General features: G+C 34.6%; 5 protein-coding genes across 11 annotated transcripts; 2 read left to right on the top strand and 3 right to left on the bottom strand.

The window, feature by feature from the left end:
- The first annotated feature begins 864 nt into the window (after nucleotides 1-864).
- Nucleotides 865-1,638, top strand: LOC107177430 (uncharacterized). Its single transcript, XM_015531204.2, has 2 exons — nucleotides 865-1,001; nucleotides 1,071-1,638. The coding sequence occupies exons 1-2, from the start codon at nucleotides 865-867 to the stop codon at nucleotides 1,636-1,638; spliced, it is 705 nt and encodes a 234-aa protein (XP_015386690.2).
- A 6-nt stretch (nucleotides 1,639-1,644) lies between these two features.
- On the top strand, nucleotides 1,645-2,292 carry LOC127903120 (uncharacterized). Its single transcript, XM_052443787.1, has one exon. The coding sequence runs from the start codon at nucleotides 1,645-1,647 to the stop codon at nucleotides 2,290-2,292; it is 648 nt and encodes a 215-aa protein (XP_052299747.1).
- A 523-nt stretch (nucleotides 2,293-2,815) lies between these two features.
- LOC112495879 (uncharacterized) lies at nucleotides 2,816-5,868 on the bottom strand. Of its 6 annotated transcripts, XR_008055809.1 has the most exons (7): nucleotides 5,043-5,191; nucleotides 4,850-4,954; nucleotides 4,563-4,766; nucleotides 4,306-4,476; nucleotides 3,605-4,220; nucleotides 3,371-3,488; nucleotides 2,816-3,257 (listed from the first exon to the last, which is right to left on the bottom strand). XR_008055809.1 is itself a non-coding variant. In XM_052443668.1 (6 exons), the coding sequence occupies exons 1-5, from the start codon at nucleotides 5,103-5,105 to the stop codon at nucleotides 3,810-3,812; spliced, it is 954 nt and encodes a 317-aa protein (XP_052299628.1). In that variant the 5' UTR covers nucleotides 5,106-5,191; the 3' UTR covers nucleotides 2,816-3,257; nucleotides 3,789-3,809. The 6 variants fall into 6 exon arrangements, 2 of the variants coding, with proteins under 2 accessions (XP_052299628.1, XP_052299627.1); XR_008055807.1 differs by having other exon boundaries at nucleotides 3,371-4,220; XR_008055806.1 differs by having other exon boundaries at nucleotides 2,816-3,488.
- Nucleotides 5,112-6,041, bottom strand: LOC127903119 (uncharacterized). Its single transcript, XM_052443785.1, has 2 exons — nucleotides 5,283-6,041; nucleotides 5,112-5,195 (listed from the first exon to the last, which is right to left on the bottom strand). The coding sequence occupies exons 1-2, from the start codon at nucleotides 6,039-6,041 to the stop codon at nucleotides 5,112-5,114; spliced, it is 843 nt and encodes a 280-aa protein (XP_052299745.1).
- A 613-nt stretch (nucleotides 6,042-6,654) lies between these two features.
- Nucleotides 6,655-11,779, bottom strand: LOC102608051 (E3 ubiquitin-protein ligase APD2). 2 transcript variants are annotated; one of them, XM_006480976.4, is made up of 11 exons: nucleotides 11,643-11,779; nucleotides 11,241-11,545; nucleotides 10,757-10,863; nucleotides 10,552-10,677; nucleotides 10,349-10,442; nucleotides 10,087-10,161; nucleotides 9,928-10,010; nucleotides 9,211-9,357; nucleotides 8,158-8,224; nucleotides 7,726-8,077; nucleotides 6,655-7,065 (listed from the first exon to the last, which is right to left on the bottom strand). In XM_006480976.4, the coding sequence occupies exons 2-11, from the start codon at nucleotides 11,542-11,544 to the stop codon at nucleotides 6,990-6,992; spliced, it is 1,431 nt and encodes a 476-aa protein (XP_006481039.1). In that variant the 5' UTR covers nucleotide 11,545; nucleotides 11,643-11,779; the 3' UTR covers nucleotides 6,655-6,989. The 2 variants fall into 2 exon arrangements, with proteins under 2 accessions (XP_006481039.1, XP_024956035.1); XM_025100267.2 differs by lacking the exon at nucleotides 11,643-11,779 and having other exon boundaries at nucleotides 7,726-8,011; nucleotides 11,241-11,636.
- Nucleotides 11,780-17,968: the final 6,189 nt, after the last annotated feature.

The following is a 17,968-nucleotide window of genomic DNA, read 5'->3' as shown; positions in this document are numbered from 1 at the left end:
TCAGGCTTAATGGATTCAGTTGTACTTGAATTGTGTTACGATGGTTGGTGAGAGACATTAGAGAATGGCCGTATGGAGTACGTGAATGGTAAAAATCGAGCTTTTTTGGTTGGAAAAAATTATCTATTTGATCAGTTATTGGCAAGAGTATACGAGGTGTTACAAATAAACCCTAATGACTATAGTATCACAATGAAGACAACTTTGAGGTCTAGTAACACATTATATTGTATATGTACAATGCCCATGGATATATGTGACGATGAAATGGTGAGGGTTGTGTTGCATATGGCATCTGACGTAGCTAATTTTGGATGCATTCCTATATTCGTGACCACATCACCTCGAGTTCCGAGCGAAGGTATTGAGCCACATGTCGATACAGAAACTTTGTTTAGAGCAAATATGTCTGGTCCCGATAATGATGAAGAGGTGTTGCCAAGGACAATATCGTTGCAGCAATATTACTCTCCAATCCACGACAATTATGACAACGATGATGATAATGGCGTTACGTTACAGGATGTTGGAGCAACAATATTTCCAATAACAACGTCGTTGGAGCAACGATATTCTCCGTATCACAACAATGATTTTCGGGACAATGATGATTTTCATAATGAGACAGAGGGTGATAATGTTTGTGCAGAACCTTCTAATAATACAAGGCGGGGCACTCGTTTCAATAATGATGGTGATGATGGAGGAGCCGGTCCTTCAAATGTTCCGTCGTTTCAGCATGAGGATGAGTGTGAAGACAATACTCATGTGAATAACAGAGGCAATAGACCTATTCCTGCTATGGTTTGATCGAGAAGGAGAATTGACCCCCTTACAAGTCTTGCTCCAATTTTGCCTTCGAACATGGTTGCTCCAAGTTTTGTTAGCAGTTGTGACTCAGATGATATCAGCGTGGGTAAGCTATTTGCTGAGAAGAATGAGCTTACATTACAACTACGCAAGGTGGCCTTTAGAGATATGTTTGATTTCAAGATTGCACGGTCTACTACGACACGTTTCGAGGCTCACTGTTGTTCAGAATAATGTAAATGGCGTATTCGAGCAATTAGAAGTTCGAACGAGCAAAATGTTCCTTGGGTAGTGAAGAGAATTGATAATGTACACACTTGTCATAATGAGGTATTGGTTGATGGACGTCATCAAGTAAGGAGCCGGGTTGTCGGTCATATTATCGCAGAAAAATATATTCAAGATAAGAGGATTTATACTCCCAATGACATAAGAGCAGATATGCAACAAGAATACGGTGTTCAGTTAACATACCAGCAGGCATATAGGGCGAGAGAAGTTGGTCTTGAAATAGTTCGCGGCAACCCTGCAGAGTCATACAACTTGCTCCCTAAATACTCTCACGTACTAACTACAGCGAATGAGGGTACAGTCACTCACCTCGAGCAGGATAGAGATGATAATTTCTTGTACTATTTTGTAGCACTCGGATCTTCCATCAAGGGATTTATGCAGTACATTCGGCCTGTCATTGTTGTAGATGGTACTCATCTGAAGGGACTATATCGTGGAAGCATGTTCGTGGCAACATGTCTTGATGGTAACAATCAATTGTATCCGTTAGCCATTGGGATCATGGATTCAGAAAACAATAATGCTTGGGAATAGTTTATGATGAAGTTACACGGAGTGATTGGTGATAGACCTGAGTTGGTAATTATCTCTGATCGATGCATTGCCATAAGGAGAGCCGTTCTTAAAGTATTTCACAATACAACTCATGGCGTTTGTTTTTACCACGTCAAAGGTAACATTAAGTCACAATTTAGAATGTCCAAAGCTCTTTGGGATGAATTTGAGCCTACCTTTATTAATGCAGCAAAAGCATATGCCCACGAGGAATTTAAGAGACAACTTGAAGGGTTGTGGATGATCCACTCGGGTGCGGCTGATTACCTAGAAAATAATGTCGGTACGTGTAATTGGGCAAGGTCTCAGTTTGAAGGTAGGAGGTACAGCATTCTTACCACCGACATCGTGGAGAGTGTTAATGTTTTCATAAGGGAACCTCGAAAATTTCCTATTACTCATCTTGTTGATCACTTTAGGAAAACATTGCAGCAATGGTTTTATGATAGAAAAATTGTGGCTGAATCAATGATTACTCGGCTAATAACATGGGTGGATGAAATAGTCACTGAGAGGAGAACTATAGCTAAAAGAATGATAGTTCGGCCGGTGTCTCCGCATCGCTTTCAAGTTATAGGCGGTGGGCTTAAGAAAGGGTTGGTTGACTTGCAAAAGAGAACTTGCTCCTGCTGAGTGTTTCAGCTTGATCAACTTGTGTGTGCTCATGCAATTGCGGCGTGTCTAACACACCGGGTGGATTTTATTAACCTTTGCTCGGACTTTTACACTACAGAATCGTTGGCGATGGCTTATGCACAACCAGTGGAGCCAGTTGGTGATGTGGCTAATTGGGAAGTTCCAGATGAAATTTAGGAGATGCAAGTATACCCACCAGTTGAGGCACCACCAATTGCCCGTCGTAAAGAGCTCAGAATACCCTCGGCTGGCGAGGACGTTGACCGGCGGACTGTAAGATGCGGCTGGTGTCATGAACTAGGCCATAATCGTAAGCGATGTAAGAATCCTATTGCGTCGACTCGAAGTTAGTTGTATTTTGTGTGTTATTCGTTGGTTAAAACTATTATTGTTTTTGTGTTTCGTTGGTTAAAACTGTTATTATTTTTTGTGTATTATACACTTATATTTCATAAAACTTTATTTTATTTTAAAGTTCAAAATGTGAGGCATTAAAATTATATAAACTTAACTGCGCAAATTAAAAAAAAATCAAATTTCAACATTAAAATTACTACATAGGTCTACAATATAATATCATCATTAAATATATCAACGACAATCTTCTTTTTAAAGTACACGACATGACTAGCGTTAAACTCCAATCTAAGCCCGAATATTAAATACATCGTAACCATCAATACAAAAACACCGCAATCGCCAGTGCCTCTTTCTTGTTGCGGCGCGCTCTTAACTGCGATAACTTTCCACGGGTCTTTACTCCGCAACTCAGGTTGGATATTGTAGAAGCCAACATATTCCAACCATCGAGGGAATATAACTTCAAGTAGCTTGAATTTCAACTTGTACCTTTTGTCGTCGCAAAATGTGAGTAATGAGTCATAAATCCAAACTTTATTTTTCCGAAAGCCAACTTGTGCTAGTACCCAATGCGCGCCGTCCAAGTTAACAGGGATAAGTAACTGCATATAAAAATTAAAAAATATGTTCGTTATATATGCAATTGAAATACAACAAAGAAAAAGCAACAACTCGAATATTTTCATTATAGAGCATGTGAAATGTAATAAAATACATATCATATCGACATCTGTCATTGATTTGGACATTGTGTGCTGTCGCCCACAAAGATAACTATTCAAGCGGTCGTCGAATACTAATGAATCGACCGCACAATCCCCGTTGTTCCATAACTGATTCAAGAACACATAGTACATAGATAACCAAAAAATGCATAAATGAAAAACACTTAAAGGCAATAATTATAAATCAAATTAAATAGTATTTATAAGTTTTGTCGGCACATTACCCAAAAAAATGTGTCAGTATGTGTGACACGTTGGAGTAAGGCATTTGGATACTGCCGTTGTTTCTCGCTAATCAAGCGGAGATACTCGTGAATATGTTGTATAGAAACAAAAATATTACGATTTAAAAAATAAATGTTATACACAAATCCACAACAGAATACACCACGAGAAAAATATAAATACCTCATCGCCTAGCCATCCCATCTAAGATATATTCAAAATTATTTGAAAGAATGACCGCGGGTGCTGGACTCTCCGGCGGACTCTGCTATCACCAGTGAACCATCGATCAAACTCAACAAACAGACTAGAGTCCTCCAATCCTCTCAGTGGATTTACATCCACACTCGTACTCATGTTAATCGTATAGTCCATGATTTGGGGTCGCGGTAAAGGCCGGACGTTCTGTCCTCGCCTGACCGGAGGAATCATGTAAGGACTGTTATAAACATACGACGGTATGTACGCGCGGCCGAACTTACTAACGCCCGGAGGCACCTCTGTGAACACCTGCACGCTCTCCCCACTAACATCCCCGTAGAAACTATACAATGACGTGGGCGTAGACAAATTTTCATTGCCCACGTCAGTATACACTCCATAGTCATCCGGGGCCTGTACATTCGCCAAAAAGAACATATTAAATAACTATCAAATTAAAAGTTAAACGAACATAATTATTAAATTTAAATTAGCTTACCGCATACGAGCGTGCAGTGGGAGAATCCTTATTTGGACGCTTAGAAAATGTGTCGATGAAGCCAACAACGGTTTCTTTAAAATCTTTTAATTCTGACTTTATTTCATACACGTTACGATCAATCTTATCTAGCCGTCGTCGTACGTAATCATTAAACTGCTTTGTCCTCGACTATTACAAAAGGAAAAAATAAATTTAGAATAACAATAAAAAAATAATCATTTATATTCAGAAAAATATCATATATTATTTATAACCTCAGAATCCTGTGCGTCATCAGAGTTGTCTGTTTGCTGCTGGTGGTCATCAACAGCCACCTCATCCTCAAAAGTGTCATGACCCACCTCATCCTCAAAAGTGTCATGACGCTGCTCTGGTATTGGGTTTGGTATGTCGTCATGATCGTCATGCTCGTCTGATTGCCTTGTAACCGACGGCATCGTGTTGATTGAGGGTTGGTGCTGTATAAAGTATCATTTAAAATTAGTAAATGAAAAGTCAAAAATTTCGATTAACAAATTTTTAGTACTTAGAGTATACCGACCTTATGAACCCAGTCTGGAATGCTTGGCAAGTAATCCTTCACAGAGAGCCAATATTTTCTGCTACTCTCCTTTGAATTTGGCTCAAGAGTTTGTAAAACGTCCCCCTGCCATAAATTCAATTGAAAATTTTAAGTAAGTATACATTTCTTAAATTTAGTAAAGTTAAAAAAATAAGTAATACATATTACTTACAAAACGAGATTCGTCGTTGAAGAACGAATAAACCTCCGTATAGTTGATTCTCGAAGACGCCATGGGCTTCTATTGCAGAATGCGGGGAATCTTATTCTTCGTTTTGACGACCCATGTTGATGGCAACCCTCCGATTGCTTCGTAAATCCAAGCCTACAACAACCAAAGTGAAAAATCAAATAAAACAACTATCAAATATTTAATACTATAAAACTTATTAATAAACAAAAAAAAAAGCACCTGAACCCCATACGTAAAGCCGTAAAGATTGTATTTTTCAATATTATGATCTGGATTTTTCAACCGAGTCTTCTTAAATTTCTCGTCTTTCTGGAACAGTGCATTGTCAAGACTCTCGTAAATCATTTCCCACGACAATAAACCCCATGGATGCTTTCGGAAGTACTGGATATCATCAACTTGGTCAAGCCAATCGAAATTAATTTGACAGTGATTTTTTCTTGCATTTAGTACTCTGTCCGCAAAATAAAACAGCGCAATCTTTAATGCGTCCATATCGTCCATTTCCTCGAATTTCAACTCCTTAAATACTGCATCGAATTGCTTCACATTAATCTTACGATACACCCCACCAAAATACGTATTCCGTAGCCTCTGCTCCATTTCATCATTTTCTTGATTGGTATCAACACCAAATGAAAGTCCAGTAACCAAGCACCATTCGACAATTGACAAGCGAATCAAATGCTTACTAATTTGAAACCATAATTGATCCTCACGGCTATCTTCTTCATGGGCCAATTGCCGCAGTAAAAGATTGTGCAAAATTACCCCACTAAATGGAAAACTTCGACACTCCAAAAAATGCCCAAATATATCATTTTTGAACATAGTCAACTGCCGCTTTGTTAATTTTTCCTCGATGGCTTTTACGACCGAAGATAACATACACATGCTTGAAATTCGACTAGGAAAGTGATCAGCATAACGAAAATACATCTTGCCTACTTCAATATCCGGTGATTCTGATTTCGCCATGTATATGTAATATTTATAAAATTATTACATTACATTTACAGAAAAAAAAAATTGACTCGTTAAAAAAAAAAACTCTAATTTTTGGTGCGACAGCAAGCCGCGCATGGGCGCGCGCGCGCCCTGCCCCCCTCCCTCCCCACCCCCAAAATTAAGCGCAATTACTCCAAAATCGAAAACAATACTCCCAAACACCACCAACCATCACAAACATCATCACCACCACTATTATTCTCAAGCTATAACTATTATTATTCTAAAATCTCATTTTAAATTAATAAAAATAAGAAAAATAAGAAAAATAACTAACCTAGGTTTTGTTGAAGGTTGCAGATCGTAGATCAGATGCCGGTGAGAGATGGAGCCGTCGCCGACGAGGGTTGATGTCGCCGCCGATGATGGGAGTTGGATCGGTTTGGGAGAGATGAGTGAAAGGGAGTGTTGGGGGAGAGATGAGGGAGGGGTATTTTGGTTTCAAATGTTGTTTTATGGCTAATGTTGATAGAAATATTTGTGGGGGGTTAAGATGAAAAAAAGTAAAAATTTTTTGGTTATTACTGTAAATTTCCCGAGATTTTTTAATAATATGATAAATAAACAAATGACAACATGCGGGTGGGAAAAAAAACCCAAAATAAGCTAAATTTTAAAGCCGGGGAGAAAAATTACATAGAAAACTTCAAAATAGAGACACAAAAGTGCGTTAATTAATTAATGGTATTATACAGTGGATGGCCAACTGGAAAAGCAAACGGCATGCTCATTCCACTTGAAGGCTGCTTTTAACTTCATCTCTGACCTCACGTCGACGTGTATTCATCAACATGAAGCACCGGTGTATAAAAAGAGTAGAGACGCAAATCTGATTGTGAGTTGTATGCCAACAATGTCCAGTTGTAACAAAGAGCGGAGCCATATGTTCCTTAACACTGTAAAATATCTTCATGTTCCTCACACTGTAAATATCTTCCTTACCTTCTTCATTTTCCTTCGACAAACGGGGCAAGTACCAGCAACCTCTGCAATCCTGCAGAGAACACAGTGTGGCATACGATGAGTATGATATGACATTGCATTCTTCTCTTAGATTAAGACAGGTACCATGGCTGTCCCTTATGTCTCCAGGACAAAAGTCGCTGAAGTGACAAAAATAAGTTGCTTATTATGCTCAATAACAATTGATAGATATGAAAGAATATTAAATAAATTTGCTGATATGTTTTAAGTCCCGGTATTTATATTTTCCAAAATCAGAAAGAAAACTATTAAATTTTTAATGGGTGGAAGTTCAACAACCTTTGAACTTTCAGAGGGACCATAGAGTCGTGAATCTACAAGAGATGTCAGGTTAAGATTACTCAAAACCAAATTTAGTTCAGGCCAATTGGAGAGTATGCAATCAGCATACAACTTTATAAAAATATTATAACCATGCAATATCTTGACATCAACAAAAGTATCAGTGTGACATTCTGATATTGCAGTTCATTGGAAAATAATTGAAAGCCTGTCTTGGCAGCCCATACATGCCAGAAATCCGAGAGTATAATGTAAACATGTGTGTTTACACTACATCATTTATTCAGATGTGCTGAAAGTAACATGCCAACTAGTGATTAGAGTGGATGCATGTCCATGGATTACGAAAAATAAGTTTGATGCAGATATGAGGTCCGAGAGCATATACCTTGTTCCACATTTAAAACAAGCCACACAATGCCCACATGGAAGGAAGAAGCAGTCCCTTGGAGCATCAAAGCAAATTGCACAAAGACGCCGGGTATTATTACTGTCTTCACCATCTCTTAATGACTTCCCTTCAAGGGAAGATGCTGTCAAAAATTCTTCAAGATTCCCCTCATCAGTTGAAATTGAATCATAAGATGAACCCCAACTAGAGAGATCATCATCTTTATGCGAAAGCAGAGGGGCTCTTGCAGATTCCACATCCCCATGCTGAAATCCTATTCCACCTTCACGTTCACACAGGAACTTGTTTAAGAAATTGAAGGCCGCAAGCATGATCATTGTCATACCACCTACACAAGTAAGAAATGGTAAAAATGTTTTATAGAATGATAGGCTACTAGAAGAAAAAGAGGAATAAATATACATATACCAACAACATAGGAGAGCCATCTTGGTTCATAGGACACTCTAACTTGCCAATTGTCATTGCTTGTATCCTGCAGCATTCAAAACACCAATATGAATGCAAACACTATAGATACAGGATCAAGTATAACTGATATCAAGAGGATGGTGAGTATATATTTTTATCAATTTAGGATGAGTCTAGAAGTAAGGAACCAACCTTCAAGCACATAATTACATACTGATCCTTTATTAATGAACTCAATCTATAACTTGAAAAGTCAAGTAACACCACAATCTTCCATGAGGTTTAGAATAGTCCCAAGAACCTTAAGGTTTATTAAACAAAATCAACTTAGTCTAGAGCTCTTCCTTCTGTTACTGAATTCTTTCTTTTTTCTCAGTTTTAATATTGATTTCATGTTCCAAACTGAGATTGAATATCATAGCCTTTTTTTTTAATAAAGGTTCAATAACAAAAAATCTTTGTCAATGGCCTAATAAAAATTGTTGAGTTCTACCACCCCAAACAGCAGGGAAATCTGCAATTTTTTTCCACAAATTTACAAATCAGAACCGATAAGTTTCCACTTTGATTACCACTGTTGCTTAATTCAGTTTTTCATGATTTTCATTCCAAAGAGGGCTGGACGAGTGGAATGAGAGAGACACTCCACTAACACTGCCTGCTTTCTATCTTCTCTAACAATTCAGTAGAAATTAGACAAAGTCAATGAAGAGAGGAGGTTGACTATATACTATTTCTGTTAAGTTACAAATTTACTTTACAAGAATGTTGAACAAAATAATGGGAAAATATTATCTCTTAGTTCAGATACCAGTTAGTTGATAAAACTAACAGGGGAGAACACTGTTATTTTATTAACCTCCAGTCAAGTATAAAGGCCGAACTGGGAAAGAGACTCAATTCATTTTATTAAATTTTTTTTCATTTTTTTTTTTTGGAAAGGAGTTTTCTCAGGTTACATGTTGATGTGATAAGTTGATAGATAATAAAAGGGGGAAAATGGAAGAAAATTAGTACCAATGCCAGCCAATAGCAACTACATAGGGTTACCTGTTCCGTTTTAGGAGAGGTTAAGACAATAGCATTTCCATTGGGAAACAAAACACTCAAACTACACAATCCATCAGCGAAAGTACACTTGTAATAAGCATCACTTGTGTTATACAGAAAAGCCCTCAATCTGAGGTTTAATTGCACCTGTCCAAAGTAAAAATGAACTCAACTGAATATTGTAAACAGATCAGGAGGAAGAAAACATCATAAGCTTAAATATTTTTGCGTGAGAAACCAATGGAAGAAACTTAAATTATTATGTACAAATAAATTTGATAAAACCTGACAATTGACATTACTTAAGTGTCAACCTACAATCAATGCCACTTCTTATGGGCAAAATGGACAAGCGCTAAAAAGATTTTTCATCTGTGAAGGTGGTAATAGAAGTAACAACAGATTTATAGACCTAACTATCAAGACTGTTTTAGCAACAGCCCCTTAGAAAAAGTAATTAGGCTTGAACTGCAAAGCAGCGCACATCATTTTTCATCACACAACAATGCATCATAGTGTAATTAGCAACGCAGTGTAATGTAACATTGCAGTGCATTGAAATTATCCTTACACCACGGTGCAGTGTAGGAGATATAATTCTTGATACAGTAATACACAGCCTCACAATTCACAGCATAAGGTTAATTATGTGAATTTGGGGCCCTTTACACTGAATTATTTTGTGAACCTTAGTTTCAATTACTAGGGGTATTTTACCTCCACTTCCTCCGAGTTCAAGTTACCCAATCCGACATAGTAACTTGAAGAAGTGAATATGTGTTGATGGATCACACCACTTCCTGTGAAGGAAAAAAGCAACATCAGAAGAAAGAATTTATACAAATACTATATACATGCTTGTCACACTTATCTCACCCTGAATAACATTCCAAGATAACGTGGTGTTGGGAAATGTTGGGTCGAAAAGCCATTGACGAAGGCCTTCATTCCCTGCAATGTGAGATAAAATCCAGAAACTTTATCAGCATATTCAAGGAAATAAAGAATTAGAACTGTTAGCAGTTTCATATAATGGGCACAGATATAAAATCAAGAAATTTGTTGAAAACATTTGTCATTCATGGTTCTCTATTTCATGAAAAGTAATTCAAATTTCACTAGATCCATTAAAGCATACCTTGAGCAATTATGAGAAAAACAGAGGAGCCAGGGGACTTTACACTGTATGAAATGTTTATTTGAGACCCCTTATTTAAGTAAATAATCCACTCCTAGAGAAGAAGAAAGGAACAAATCAATCTCACAAACAACTACATCTAAAAGTTCAAGTGCAAACTAAAAGAAGAATTCTGAAGCGAAACTATCAATGTTTGAACATGCCTGGTGAGAATCAGCTGGAACAGAGACAATAATTTTTTCAGACCACGTAGATACAGTATCTAAAGGTGGAGAATTGTAAAACGCATATAACTTTGGTCCTGGCTTTAGCTCATATATCTCTTGCACCTAAAACAAACCCACCCGAGATCACCAATTAACCTCTGAAAACAATCAGAAATAAAAGGTCTACAAAGAAGCAGCTCACCTTCACTTTCTGCACAAAGAAGGGGCTAGGCTGTAGGAGAATGGACGACTTAGGACCAAGTGTTAAATTTTCCGGACCATACACCCCCAATATAAGAGTCATCGACACTGTAATATGTGGATTCAATAATTGTAATCAGATCAATAAGCTTATAAGACATTGTTCTAAGGGTGCACTCAACCACATTTTGCTAAAATTCAGAGCAGAAACACATAAAATAAAATTGCTAAAAGACATAAAATCTTGAAAAGCAATACATTAATGGTGCAACTCTTTGTATGAAGAGCTGATCGACTTTTTTTCTTTTTCTTTTTTTAATAGTAATTTTCTTCCCAACGAGTTACTGGTTCGACTCAGCGTAAGTAATAAGCCGCCAAATCAACTATTAGACATGTAACAAACACAAATGAAATTTAACGATGGAAAACAAAATTGAACCATTGCAATTGATGAAAGAATTCTGATAAGATGAAATCTTACTTACCGAAAAACCAAAAGGTGAGGGCAACGATGATAAAAGACCATGTATCATCGCTAACATTGGTCCATGATGCACCATCAGAACGAGTGAAGTTTCCTTCATGCGAAACGCCAACGTTTTGCCGGTCCAATTCCGGCCGTTCAAATCGATGGGCATGATGTTCGTGATCAAAATTATTATGATTATGAATTTGCTCTTCATCACGTTCAGGAGCCGGTGAAGGGCTCGGATACAAAGGCGAGGACGACGAGGATGCAGCAGCTGCGCTCGAAGACGTAGAAGGTGAACTTCGGTCCGGTTCCGCCATTCTAGAGGCGCAGAAAGGAGATAATACGATAAATGATTAAATAAAACCGTAATCCCAAATCTAATTCTAATTCGATGAATAAAACAATGCACAAGTACCTTCGCTTCTGTGACGAAAAGAGTTGAGGAATCCATTGCGAGGAAAATGAGCAAATAACTGAAAATTTACCAATCAGTCTTCTTCTTCTTCGAATGACTGGCAGTTGGAGACTCGTGACAGTTATTTAACGGAGTTGTTACATCTGAATCCCTGATTTTGTGTATTTTCACAATATAAACACCTGTTTTCTATTTTTACAAATTTGTCCCTGACTGTGACTGACTTGACTCTCAAATATTCACGTATGAGATTGACACATTGTTTAGTTTGTGTTGGTAGCTACATGACACGAATAGACAAATTACATCCTTATTTGTGAAAATACCACTTATTAGGAAAGAAAAAAACTTTATACCCAAGCAGTCCACGTAGCACTTCTATTAGGTATATAATATATAGAACAAAATTTTAAAACACCTTGAAGATCTAGCGTTTAGAGTTTTAAATAATAATGTTATCCGACGTAAATCAATTTACTACATTATCTAACTATTCAGTTAATGAATAACATGTAACACGATTTTTGGCCTAAGACTTGGACCTTCAAAATTTGAGGGTATAAATTTCATTTCTAGTCTTTGTGATGAGATTCACATTTCTTCTTAATTTATAGGGTAAAAATACATTTAATCCATGTATTTTAAGATTAGTAACCATTTAGTCCCTGTATTTTTAAAAATACATTGAAACATCCATGCCGTTAAATTATTAATACCCCTACTATACTTTTTATTTCTTTTGGTTTATTTTTATAATATTATCTTTTTATAATAGTTTTTTTGTTTGGACATTAATAAAAAGAAAATAATTAAATTACCAACTTAACCCTAAAAATGAAAATAAAAAATTTTATATTAATTTTTAATTGTCAAAAATTGTATGCAAACTATCAAGTTTGCAAATGGTGCTTGCAAAAAAATTAATATAATTTTTTATTTTTTAAGATTAAATTGGTAATTTAACTATTTTTTTATTAATGTCCAGACAAAAAAATTATTATAAAATGTTAATATTGTAAAAGTAAGCCAAAAGAAATAAAAAAATAACAGTTGGGGTATCAATACTTTAACAGTATGGATGTTTCGAGATATTTTAAAAAATACAGGGACTAAATAGACACTAATCTTAAAATAGAAGGACTAAATGAACTTTTATCCAAATTTATATAATTGAACGGTGGTAGAAACTCTCCCACAAAGAGTCTTGGTAGAGTAAATATTTCCATCTAATATTAATAATGGGAGATATACGTGAGCAGTGAAGACGTTTTATTACAAATAATAATGAATATTTTTCTTCAATATTAGGGAAGGTGGATATATATCGTATTATAAATATTGTAAATACCTGATTGTTTTATAACTCTTTGTTAGCACTTGCATGTCCACGTTAACACAATAAATAGTACAAAACTCTAATAAAAATGCTGAGACAACCTCCGTTGGCAACTTCTGTTATAACAAAAGACATAATTACATTATTTATGCTACGTAGGAAATTTCCTTCTTTTTTTTTTTTTGAACAACTCTTTTTAGTACTTTCGCATTTATGTTATCCCAACACGCTAAATAGTACAAAACTCTAATAAAAATGTTGAGACAATCTTTATTGTCAGCTTCTGATGCAACAAAAGAGTTTATGTACATATGAAATTTCTTTTTTTTATTGTTTTTTTTATATATTGATATGTTATTATTGGGACTATCCCTGATAATTTTATTTCCGATTCTACTCTCACATAATACTGAAAAAATATTTATATACTCATTGTTCGGATTTGACCTTCTTGAGTGTATGGGTTATGCCAATTGGTAGTCCATTAATTTCTTAGCAATGAAGATGTTGCCAATGGAATGCCGATAACATACACAAACATGTATATATCACCTAACAAACTCTTTTGAGCATGTTATTAGGATTTTTTGGGATCAAACATCAAAAATTTGAAGAAAAAAAACATATTGATTCACAAGAAACTCTTGTATCCTTTATGAAAAATAGATAATTAAAATATATCCTTTGCCAAAGATTGTGAACCGCATAAAACGTAAAAAAAAAAAAAATTACCACTTAAGTTAATTTCTAAACATAGAGAGAGCATAACAAGATCACTTAACCGTTACAACTGATGAAGCAAAGCACTGATCATACTTCAAAAAGCAACCGAATCCGTTAGCTTGATCCGGGTATCGGTAACTTCACTTAATGATATTAAAAAACCACTGATAATTAAACACAAATGTTAATTATCAATTTATCATTTAATCTCAATTTATGCTAAAAGAGCAGGGGAAAATACTAAAATCTCTCAAATCTCTTTTTAATTAAATGGGGAAGGCAGATCAACTTCAAAGACGAAGTTATAGAGATGTCAGAATTGTGACGAAGCAAGGATGGAGATTCATAGGGATATGGAAGAAAGGATGGTACAACATTCGGAAGAACCTCGGCATTTAACCCGAAGATCTATGTCTCAATTCAAATCTCAGTATACAAACTTTCAGGCTCAATAACGTATGTCAGATTTTTTTTTTTTTAATTACATGATAATAGTGTTTAGATTACAACTCATATTACATGAGATTGTTACTGATATTTACAATCAGATAATTATTAAGATTAGTTTACATTAAATCTTACATAGTATTATCTAAATTTTACATTCTCTGATATTCGAGGGACGTTTTTTCCACTCACATTTCGATAATAATTGTATTATTGTTTTTTCAACTTGTTATGTACAAAACATGTGCACTAGGAGAACTCAATTTTTTTTTTTTTGATAATAGTAACTGAGAATTTTTTTTTCCCTTATGTGATTAGCTATTGTTGCATTTGGTATAACAACTAGATTACGTTATTTCAAGACAATTTAATTTTTGGTAGGTGCCATCTAGTAGAGATGGTGGGATCTTTTTATTGGGAACTAACTGAGTCGACTTGATTTTTGGGCATAGTAAGAAGAAAAGAAGAAAGAAATTTTCTAGCACACTTTATCTTCACTGTATCATACTGTGTATCGTTCAATCACTCGCTAAATCTCTTACCTACCTTTGTTTTTAATTGAATTTCAAATATACTTGAACTAGATCAATCTCAACAGCAAGGCTTCCCCCACCTACTTCTTTTTCGAGAGTATATTTATGCATTTGTTCATGATCATGTTCGAATCCTGGTCACATGGATAAAAAAGGAATTGAATTGTTGTTAGGCTAAATAAATAAATGAAAAAAAGCCATTTTAACTTTGGAAAATAAATGCAGCTTTATTTAGGTTTTAATTAGAATCCTCTCATAATTTAAACCTATATTTATCTTCATAAAATATTTCTTTGAGTACAATAAAAACAAAGGGACGTGATAAAAAGTACAACCAAAGTATGCAGTTCTAAAAATAATTACTTTTTGTTGACATTTTAGGTTATTTCCACATCAACACCAATGTAAATACCGTGTACGAGTCACCACTGTGATTTTAATGAAACAAGTCAACCAGAGAATAAGTCAAAGACTCAACGGCGGCAACAATTAACTGTCATTACAGGTTGGAGCCAAAGTGGTTAATTGGGTAGTATTATAAAATTGAGAGAACAAATTAAGAAGCTAAAAAAATGAAAATTAGGTACAAGAGAGAGTTAATTCAATTGCAAAAATTAGGTCGTCGTCATCATCATCGTCATGAAAGAACTGAGCGAGATGAAGAGTCTCTTAAAGGCGGGCTCCAAGAGAATCAAAGATGCCAATATCAAATTTGGTTGGAAATTTGTAGGGTTTTTCAAGAAAGGATGGTACCAAATTCGGAGCCGATTCAATATATAGCAACAAGAAGATAACACTTATAGAAGATCCACGAGGATGCCGATCAATTCTATGAAGAAATTAATGAAGTTTTTGTATATGTACGAGTTTGGTCACCATTAATTTTATTCGATGATGTTAAACAGATTTCAGAATCTGTAAGAATTTTGTTTTGCAAATACATTTTGGAGACTTTTTTTTTTTTTGGGGTTCTTTTAGTGCATTTAAAATTGTTTGTATTGGATATAGGTGTACATTGTGAATAGATCAAAATGTTTTATTAATTGTTCCTCGTTCTTTTTTTTTTTTGTTGTAAACCATCTGGTATGCCGCGACCGCATTGGATCTCAATTAACCCAGATTCGGTTGTTCCTCTTTCTTTTAATTTCATTGTATTGTCATCATTAATTGTTGTCCAGACATCATCATAGAGATTAGAGCGAATGTGGCTGCCGATGTACTGCATGGACAGCCGCCGTCCAATCGGCTGTGGCTATACGGCGGCCATTGGGACAATTTTAAGCCCCCCAAAAAAAAATGACAAAAATTAATGCAAAGGGAACAACAAGGGGCTTCTCCTCAAATTCTTAGATCAAATGTAAAAATAAATTTGAACAGTTAATATACTAGTAATTTAAAGATGGTCTATATACAAATTATTCGATTCAATTACGTTTCTATTCATTAACAAACATCGTGAATTAAAAAAAAAAAAAAACACCACCAAATGTAACATTGGAAACAAGGGGTCCCAAGTTCTCAATATCATCGGCTCTTTTTTTTCTCTTTCTTGTAAATTTCAATAGGATTTGGAAAAAAGCACGTGTGAGTTATATGTTTATATATGGCCGATACATCGTCATATATCCATCATACATTCTCATCACAAGCGACGGTAATGCTTAAACCACTGGATTAATAATATTTTTAAAGCATAGAAAACTAAAATAAGCAACTCGTCCTCTCATCTAAATCTGTTGGCTTTTAAGAAATAAATTTGTATCACTGATACTATATGTGTCACTTGGTAACAAGTGCTTGAAAGAAAAGAAAGTTTTCTTCAAGTTAACTTGGGAGCTTGAAACCAACGAGAGTGGAAAAACAAAAAAGGGCAAGAAAGTTTTAAGTACAGACATATATATCACACTACTCATATGAATGTAGAAAAACATTTTAGCAAACAATAAGTGTTTGTTTTACCTAGAGGTGGCAAAATAAATTACGACATGGATAAGACATAATTTTTTGTATTTGTGTTGATAAATATTCACATAAATAATTGTCACTAGTTGCGTATTTATGACATAAATATCAATTATATGTGGTAATATTATTGAAAAAATTAACCATGATATATATTGAACGCTAAATCAATTATTCATATGTTATTCATATTGTGTTACAAACTTCTCTATAGCATGTTAATTTAACCTATTTTAAAGAATAATATTGACATATTTGTTATTTTTTAAATTAATTTTAATTTTGGTATTAAATATATTAAACCGGTCAACATGATTTACGCAATTAATAAACAAGTTATATTAGTGTTTCAATGTTTCGACTTGATTAATAATCGTTGTATCCGTGTTTATTTAATTTAACATGATGAATTACACAAATTGATAACCTTAGATTTTGCTACATGCCCTGAAAGGCTATAATGGAATAATATATATAAAAAAAAATCTTTATATTTTGATCACTCATACATGATAGTTTCATCAACTTGTGATTTTCTAGTGATTTCATATTTACTAACACCTTTAAAAAATAATGAAGAGTGGACAAAGTATAAATCTATTCTTTAATATTTTCTCTCTCCAAAATTCGAACTCGAGTGGATAATCGATCAACCCACTAAAAGCACATGAACATTGCCTCTTAAACTTTTAGTCAACGACGGACTCAAGCACTGACCACGGGGGTTGGAGTCCCCTTAAACTAAAATTTCTTTACTTTTTCAACTTATATAATTAATCTTAATGTTAATTATATTCATTTAAGCACTAAGTAATTTCTTTCATAAAGGCCCAAATTAGACTCTATCCTATTATAAAAAGTTGAAAAAACCTATTTATTTTCTTTCAATAATTACAAGAGTTGTCGGCTTTGCATTTAATTATATTAAATTTTTTCTCTTCTCCATATTTTATTCTATAAAACAATTTGACTCGTTAACTTCTTATCCAATTCCTAAGGCCTATAAGAATCCAACGTTTGCAAATCTGCAAGTCCGAATAACACAAAATAAAAATCCTCTTCTAAATACAAATACTCTTCCAATTAAGTTCCAACATGTATTCTTAGTTCTTAATCTTTTATTTATAACTATCATTACATATGATTATTTATTTTGGGTTATATTGCAATAATTTAATTAATTAATTTTTTTGTTTGTTTATACAATAAAATGAATAGTTATTCATCATCGTCAAATTGTTTTGTCTGATTTGTGTATATTATAGTGTTGTTTTGTCTTGCGTAATGATAGAAAAAGGACTTAATGAATCGATGAATGAGAATTT

This window comes from Citrus sinensis, chromosome 6, assembly GCF_022201045.2.
Source record: "Citrus sinensis cultivar Valencia sweet orange chromosome 6, DVS_A1.0, whole genome shotgun sequence".
In the NCBI taxonomy this organism is placed as follows: Eukaryota; Viridiplantae; Streptophyta; class Magnoliopsida; order Sapindales; family Rutaceae; genus Citrus; species Citrus sinensis.
Note: the sequence above shows the minus strand (reverse complement) of the source record. Positions and strands in the feature narration are given on the sequence as shown.